Source organism: Nansenia antarctica, assembly GCF_963989245.1.
Source record: "Nansenia antarctica genome assembly, chromosome: 4".
NCBI lineage: Eukaryota > Metazoa > Chordata > Actinopteri > Argentiniformes > Microstomatidae > Nansenia > Nansenia antarctica.
The window spans coordinates 55,297,767-55,306,669 of NC_137689.1; the positions used below are offsets into that span (position 1 = coordinate 55,297,767).

At 42.6% G+C, this 8,903-nt stretch overlaps 1 protein-coding gene across 1 annotated transcript in view; it reads right to left on the reverse strand.

Annotated features, from left to right (window-relative positions):
- Positions 1-1,677: 1,677 nt before the first annotated feature.
- LOC308156109 (rab11 family-interacting protein 1-like) overlaps positions 1,678-8,903 on the reverse strand; it is a gene marked incomplete at its 5' end in the record, with an annotated part of 29,528 nt that continues 22,302 nt past the window's right edge. The window contains 3 exons of the mRNA XM_080529468.1: positions 1,678-2,715; positions 3,444-3,558; positions 7,603-8,003. Of these exons, the coding sequence (XP_080385594.1) occupies positions 2,509-2,715; positions 3,444-3,558; positions 7,603-8,003 (723 nt within the window). The 3' untranslated portion in view covers positions 1,678-2,508. The remainder of the gene's footprint in view (positions 2,716-3,443; positions 3,559-7,602; positions 8,004-8,903) is intronic.

Sequence of the window (8,903 nt, forward strand, 5' to 3'; positions counted from 1 at the left end):
GTAGACTGAAGACCCATCTCTTCAGGTTACACCTTAACTGCTCCTCCTAAGACATCTACTGCACCCCAGCACTGCGTCTCCTGAAGACACCCGCTTTTCCCCTCTACTGTGTCCCCTAAAAACTTCTATTGACCCCCTTGTACTGTTTCTCTGTTTCTCCAGTGTCTATATATTAAAAAAAACTAGGTTTAGAAGAAAGTTTTTCCTTCTATCAATGGCCCCATTCCTGAGCTGGATTATTCTTCCTGCTACGACTGGTGGATTGATGATTCACTTGCTTAGTCAAATGTATTGATTGTAAGTCGCTTTGGAATAAGGTGTCTGCTAAACGCCAACAAATATTTTTTCAAAAAAAGTAAAATGTAAATGGAGCTTGCACATCCGCTGCACATAGATCCGAGCCGATTTCGTGTAGAGATTGTGGCCAGATGCTGCCATGAAAGGAAGCATTTCTGATATTGCCTCAAGGTGCAGTGCCCATTTGCCAGTACGTTCAGCTCTCAGAAACTTGCGAACTATGTCCACCATATCCATGTACTGCAACCAGAGGGCAGCTGTCCTGCTACAGGATTTTAAGTATTTACTTTGGCTTTTGAGTTGTTCCTTTATTCTGAGTATCACATCAGCATTGCAAGCCTTCTCTGCAGACACTGATCCCTCCATCAACTGTGCATAGAGGACAGCAACTTCATCCAGATCAGATGCATGCAAGTATCTTTGACCCTCTTATGGAAGCTTGGGCTAAATACAAAAAATACTTAAAAGTGTAAAAGGTAAAAAAAATTTTTTGAATGGGATAGGGTTAGATGGTCTGATATATATATTTTTAGGAATACCTGGAATATGAAATTATAAAAACCTTTCATTACAAATATATTGCAAGAAAACAAACCCACTGGTTCATCTTGACCCACTTACCTGTATGCATCTATGGGTTAAGAATTTCCTTTTACACACATATAGTACTGCATCCAACTCCATGTCTCATGTAAAACAGTTTCTGGGTGATTGTGGACAGTATTGAACACTTTGTGTGGACATCAGCCAAGAAGACATGCATAAAAACATTATTTAACATGGGCGTCAATGGGAAATTGTGGCATCACCAGTTTCAGTATTTTTCAATACTTTCCACCACTTGGCGTGCCACAAATGTGTATCCAAGCAATTTGTAACCAACCACTATATATAGGTATATTATATTATATCAAATATGAAAATATGCTTGATTTTATGCCAAACATTCACCCACAAAATAACTGTCAAACCAATAAATTGAAACTAATCTGCAGTCACATTAAATTAAGATACATCCAGAAACCTTAGTGACCCTTTGTATTTGGTTCTGGAAATGTACATTTGAAAATACTATTTAAACATATGAATCGGAAATTAGCTGAGATACTGTATGTATTGTGTTTGACAATATGTATATTCAGTACTTGTTAGAGACCATTTGATTTCATTAACAGTACTTACCTCTTCTATGTCTTTCTCCAACTGCCTGCCTGCTGGAATGTTCTCCTACCCAAGACTCTCCTACCCACTATCTTCCTTGGAACCCCTTTTATTGAGTGAGTGAGTGAGTGAGTGACTTGATTGATTAAAACATGTCTTTATATTTTAATTGTACATAAAATGTGTACATACATTACAACATTTATACAGAGGGTTCTACATTAACAGTTAGAAAATATCCACTTGATTTTGTTTAAAACTATAGCATGTAGTTTTGCCCTCTTTGGTGACACTGAAAATCAGAAAATGTACAATATGCTATATTTTCTAATAACAGCAAATGTGTGCATATACACACACACAACGTAACAAAACAGCGCTTCTCAATGCATGTTCATAATCATGCAATCTCATTCCTTGATCTAACCCATTTAGCACCATTTTAAAGCTCAAATCTACATATTGGACCAGGATAGCCCTATATTTGCCTCTTACACATTTGCCTCATATTTATTCTATTTGACCTGCAAACCAGCCATCTCTTTGTTATCATTTCATTGTTATGTTACCCTGAAATTAACCTAAATAGAACCATCAAATCATTATTTTAATCTCAACAAAACTCCAGGGGTTCCAGATAAGGAATGCAAAAAGGGCCTTTATGGAACATGTCAGACTGCCTAAAATTTGAAGAAACACCCTGCTGTCAATGGTGTTTGAGGCCTTGAGTTTGATTCTTCTTACTGTATTCTTACAGTGTATAACCAATACACACCATAGTTGTTAGAGACTGTCAAACAGACTTAATAGATTCACTTCTGTCTTCATTAACAATCAAAATGTGTACAGTAGATTGGTAGGAAAATAGTCATAGCAGAGAAAGAGCAGACTGATTTGCTTTGTTTCATTTGATATTCAGCAAAGCAATGACAGCTGTAGTGGTGGGGCGGTTGAGAAGTTAGGAGAAGGCACACAAACAGACAATCTTCAAGCAGCATAATAAGCCTTGCTCCACTTGGCGAATGGATTATCAATAGAATGTTCCTAGTCCTAGAGGTCCCTCTTGAGTGAGTTTAAGGACATCAGGATGCTGGGTTTCTCCTCTATGACACGCACCAGCAGGTTGTCAATGTACTGCTCCAGCTCTACGATCTTGCTGTTCTTCTTGGAGAGCTGGCCTTGCTGCTTCACCACCAGGGCAATGAGCTCCTCCTGGGTCAACTGGGAGTATGGCCCCTGGCCCCTGGCCTCGTTCACCTGGAGGACATGGAAGTGGTGTAATTCATTGTTACTGCAAGACATGATATGGTATTTCCATAAAAAATATCAAAAGCACCTTTAAAACATTGTCCACACTTGAAACACTGCGACGATCACCCCTGCACTTTGTTTTGCAAAAATTATAGTGTAATAGTGTAATTAAGTGACGCAGCAAGGAAATATACAGTATCAGGAATTTGCAGTGGAGGGCATGGAGCTGGTGTCATGTAAGCTTACTCAATTCAGGGAGTCCTGTAGCTTTTAGAGAAAGACATTTACATTTACAGAAAGGGATGGGTTTGGTGCTCACACATTATTTCAACACCAATGGCCAAATCTAAAGTTGATCATGCAAGCCGTAACAATACACACATACCAAACAAAGCTACAGTATGTGTGAATAATGTATAAAAAGTATATTTCGGTGTCATTAAAACTGACAGTGTACTATAGGGAGGACATTTCCATATAGAGCCTGGGGGTTGGATCAGTATCCTGCAATACAATAGTGTGTTATAATATCATGTAATAATTAAGTAGATGCCCTGGTGTGCATATTAAGACAGCATGCAGTCATTATTTAGCATCTTATTCAGTGCATACACACCCCTCCACCCAGCTCTCCTGATAAATAAGAAAAACTGTAGCAAGTTATTTTATCCATCCACTACCTGTATATAGGCTTAGCTAAAGGTTGACGCATGGCGTTTGATTCCATACAGCACCTTAAATGTCTCTTGAAGGCCACCAGGGGCTGCTGCAGATTTGCCACCTTGTCCCTCCTGGATGTCAGAGGCTGGCTGGTTTTCCAGGGAGCTCAATGGTTTCACTGGATGAGGCCTGCAAGAGACAGAAGGAAAGCGATTGAGGGAGGGGTTGAGAGAGAGTGTGTCAATTAACCTGACTGCTATTTATTGGTGTGTATTGGTATATTTTTTTAAATAGTGAGATAGATCGACAGAGAGAAAGAGAGACTGGAGGATGTTGTGTTGTTACATACGAGTGTGTTGGGAGAAACACATATACACAAGTGTCAGCCAGCAGGCCTAATTTACAGTGAGCTGTCAGGGAAATATAAAATTAGAGGTTTTCTTCCACTGGAGGAGAGGGACAATTGGATGATCCTTATCAGTTAAGACATGACAGACATTCTGAGCAGGGTCCATAAGCTCTCCATCACTTACTCCATTCCATGAGACATCAACAAGCTTATCTCTCTCTGACCTCTGAGTCACATTGGTATTTTTACAGGCTCAACTCAGCCTTGTCTGGGATTCTAGACACAATAACAACTTGACAAAATCAGTGCAAACAACAACAGGCTGGCATGTACAGTAGTTGAGTAAGACTTGAAAAAATGATAACAGTATTTGCATGAATTACTAGTAAATGGTATTTATTTACTTAACAGTGCTGATACTGTTATTGTTACCGAAATATATTATTTCTGTGCATATTCAGTTCTTCATAATTACGGGAGACAGAAGGGAGTTTGTGGACTCATAATAGACACTGCTACACTCTAATGGAGAAGGCTGAGAGATCTCTCTCACCTGCGTGTGGTTGATGCAGGCCTGTCCCTTTTCCCTCCTGCTTCCTCTCCACTGAACTGGGCTGCACTGGGCTGGGCCTCAGAGGTTAGAGACCCAGCATGCTGCAGGAGGGTCCTCTGGCCAGCTGGCTCAAGCCGGGGATGGACGTTTTTCTTGCCCTTTGACTCCTTCAGAGGTTCAGGGTGGGATACGGAAGAGGGAGTTGGAGATGGGGACACTCTTAGGGGCTGGGTAATTGTGTTACAGGGTAGTGCCATATCCGACATGCGATTCTGCCTTTTCTCAGGGATACTTGAAGTCACGCCTGAGGTGAGGTACCTCGTGCTTTGGACGTTCATAGAACACTGGTCATCGGCACCTTGTTCTCTAGAGGTAGCTTGTATCTTGACTGGAGGCAAGGGAGCACGGACCCGCTTTATTGATATACTTTTGGTGCCATCTTCAGCAGCTAACACACCTGTCACTGGAAGGTCCTGAGTGTCGCAAGCTCCTCTCTCCTGCAACAAGCCTGGATCTGCATGTCTGAGGGGACAACTATGATGATCGTCAGGTATCGATTCCAGGCTCTCTTTATTGTCACCTGATCTTCTGTCACTCGATTTATTTTCTCTAATGTCGTCCTCTGCAAAGGGATTTGGTTCGAACACAGCTGGATCTTCTTTTGAAGAGAGGTTGTCTTCATCCATCCTCTTCTCAGAGGCAAACACCTGTCTTAATTCCTTCACTGAACAGTGTTTATCTAGGATGTTCAAGTCTTTTACCTTAGGGTCTGAGGTGGATCGCTCTCTGCTGACCAACACGGTGGGTTCTGCCATACTGTGTTTCTCAATATGTTTTGGGTCATCTACCTCAGGTTTTGGCATTGTCTTCCCTCCCAACAAAGAAGAATGAGGCTTGGAGGGGGCTTGTCCTTTATTGTGTTTGGCCACTTTTAACTCATCTGTGGCAGATACGACAGCTTCCTCTGATTGGCTATCATAGGGATTAGACCTCACTATAACATCACTGGTATGTTCCATTTGAGCTGTGGCAGAAGACCTCAGTGGAGTGAAAATCTGCACCAGACGCTGAGAGAAAACATTAGATATTGAGGCATGTTTGTCCCTTCCCTGTCTGTCCTCCTCCCTCTGTCCCAGGTTGACTCTGGTCATACCCAGGTCCGCATGTGTCTGGTTTTGAGCCCCATGCTTTTCCCTCAAGCTGCCTGGAGGCTGTGGAGCTGGTCGACGCTTGTCCCGGCTTCCACTATGATGTTGCTGACCACCTGAACCCATGCTCTCCTTTAGCTGGTGGTCATCTCTGCTTCCCACCAACAAGGTTTCAGAGTGACGTCTGGGAGGAGGGTCCGGTTTTGAGGGCCGCTGGTTGTTGGGGGGCAGAGGGGCAAGCCGTTTCTTCTCTATCAGATCAGTGGGCAAGTCCTGAGCAGGGTTTGTTGGACCCCTGGGGGACTCCATAGAGCTCTCCAGTCCAGAGGGGAGTAAGATTGGGTTTGAAGATATAATAGGCAGGGAAGGGATTGCATATGAAGAGGAACTAGAAGGGCAGGATCAAGGAGAGGAGAGTTCATTGAGAAAAAGAAAAAAAACACATATGCACTTAATAGCAGCATGAGATGGTTGACTTCACATGTTCCAGCTTTACGATATGGTCTAACAAGCCATTTAAAACGTACAATACTGTATGTGACTGCATAGGGAGGATGTATTGCTAAAAGCGAAATGATGAAAGACTATGAAATTACGATGGAGAGGAAATCATTACTTGCTACTTGAGATTGCCATTTTGTAATTCAGCAATCCAATGTTTCAATGGAATTCTTTAGAAGGACAAACTAAAGAGGTGTTAAAAATCCTTGGAATTTGGAACAAATTCACCAGACAAGACAAAGGAAGGACAGGGGGGTTTATTTATTAGTCATGTCATCATATGAGAGGACCAATATACTGTAAGTCACATAATACTATTGTTAGTTACATAAACACAGAGATGCACAGATAATGAATATGAAATATGAATATGAAAATTACAACAATCATTGAAAAATAATAGATGTAGACAATCACCTCTAAATACCTTTGAACAACCACCTGTTTGTTTTTACTATCCTGGTCATGTCCCTGTTGGTTTGGTACAGCCTTTTCAGGGTACAATGAGTCATTCAGCGTCGACACCATCGTTAAAAACTTTAATTTAATTAATTCATTAAAATGTATAGGCAATCACCTAATGTTTTGTGTCTTGCTCTCCCAAGTTTAATATGACATCTAGTATAATGAAGTGAGATTCATGCGAGGAATAACCAATTTCAGCAGAGCAAAAGGTATCAAATGTGCAGACACACACTCAGCACTCGAGTTGAGGGGGGATGAGGGGGGATGGCATCCCCCTGAAATAAAAACGGTCAAAATCCCCCTTCTAAAACGGCCATCCCCCCTTTCCATCCCTTATGTAATTTTATCAATGAACGTGGCATTATTGCTATTTCAACATTAAGTTTTGCGCATATTGAGTAAAATACTGTGGGCGAGGGGCCACGCACACATGCAATGACATTTTTACCAAGTCACTGACACTGAAGTCACTGACGCTGTGGGGATGCTAACACACACACACATACAGCAGGTGTTTAATGAGATGTGCATGTTAGAGCAATTCATCTACTACAGTCCAATAAACCAAACATCTCCTTGAAACACTGACATCCAGCTCACAGTCACTTACCATGTCTTATAATTAGCTCCTTTTCCCTTTCCTTATTCATTCTGCATCACAGCCATGCACACAGCTCCAACAAACCATTCCAATTACACAGATCTTACACACCCTGTCCCAACATGCCACATCCATAAATGGGGCTCACTTCTCATGAACTACTGGGTATTAACGTCTCTGGCAAGAGGACAGGGTTTTGACATAAATCAGGCCTCTGTGCCACCCTGCTCTGACAGCACAGACAAAAGAGAAATGTTAGCATCATTTAGACAATGTTAGAAGTTGAAAGGGCACAATTTAAGAGAATAGGTTATGTGATGATCATGAGAAAGAGAGTGAGAGATAGAGAGAGGTGGAGTTAGTGTGCGTGTATGATAGGAGCCAGGTCTTAGGTTTCGTTTTCTCTCTGACATTTTCAGAGACAATATAAAATACTGGTTTCAAATACTTGATTTCAAACCACACAAGGGGTAAATGTGTGTGTGTGTGTGTGTGTGTGTGTGTGTGTGTGTGTGTGTGTGTGTACAGTATATGTATGTGTGTGTGTGTGTGTGTGTGTGTGTGTGTGTGTGTGTGTGTGTGTGCATGCGTGTACGGGTATACAGCTGGGACTGACCTTGGCTTGACAGCTGACACTTTAGCTGCCCGGCTGAGGGGTCCAGGAGGAGAGGCAGAAGAGGTCTCCTCAAAGGGATTAGTAGAGGTGATGTCACCATCAAATGGATTGGTGGAAGGGACTTCTTCAAACGGATCATTGTCCATCAGGGCCTCTCCCTCTATTTTTTGCTCCATCTGTTTCTCAACATCTGTCAATGTCACCCTTTCCTGCTCATAACCTTTCTCTTCCTCAATCGTATTGTTCTCCTCCTCCATCATCTTAATCTCCTGCTGTCTTCTTTCTTCTTCCTTTCTCCTCTTCTCGTCATCCAATCTAGCCCTCTCGTGCTCCTCCATCAGTTTTCTCCTCTGCTCCTCCACCCTCTTTCTCTCCTCCTCCTCCTCCTCCCTCTTTCTCTCCTCCTCCTCCTCCCTCTTTTTCTCCTCCTCCTCCTCCATCTTTCTCTCCTCCTCCTCTTCCTCCCGCTTCCTCCTTTCCTCTTCTCCACTCATTCTTTCATGTTCCTCTTTCCTCATCATCTCCTCCTCTAACTTTATCCTTTCCCTCTCCTTTCTCCTTTTTTCCTCTTCCTCCTTCTGTCGCATAATCTCCTCTTCCCTTCTTAGTCTTTCTTCCTCCCTAACCTTCCTGTCCTCTTCCGCCTTTCTTAGTCTATCCTGCTCCTCCTCCTCTTCCCACCTCATTCTTTCCTCTTCCTCTCTTCTCTTTTCTTCCTTTCTTAACCTTTCATCCTCCTCCTCTTCTTCCCTTTTCATTCTCTCTTCCTCCCTTCTCTCCTCTCTCATCCTTCTCTCTTCTTCCTCCTTTCTCAGCCTATTCTCCTCTCTCCTCACTTGTTCCTCTTCCTCTCTCATCTTTCTCTCCTCTTCCTCCTTTCTCAGCCTATTCTCCTCTCTAATCACGTGTTCCTCTTCCTCTCTCATCTTTCTCTTCTCTTCTTCCTCTCTCATCATTCTCTCTTCCTCCCTTCTTTCCTCTCTCATCTTTCTCTCCTCTTCCTCCTTTCTCAGCCTATTCTCCTCTCTAATCACTTGTTCCTCTTCCTCTCTCATCTTTCTCTTCTCTTCTTCCTCTCTCATCTTTCTCTCCTCTTCCTCCTTTCTCAGCCTATTCTCCTCTCCCCTTACTTGTTCCTCTTCCTCTCTCATCCTTCTCTGCTCTTCTTCCTCGCTCATCTTTCTCTCCTCTTCCTCCTTTCTCAGCCTATTCTCCTCTCTCCTCACTTGTTTCTCTTCCTCTCTCATCCTTCTCTGCTCTTCTTCCTCTCTCATCTTTCTTTCCTCTTCCTCCTTTCTCAG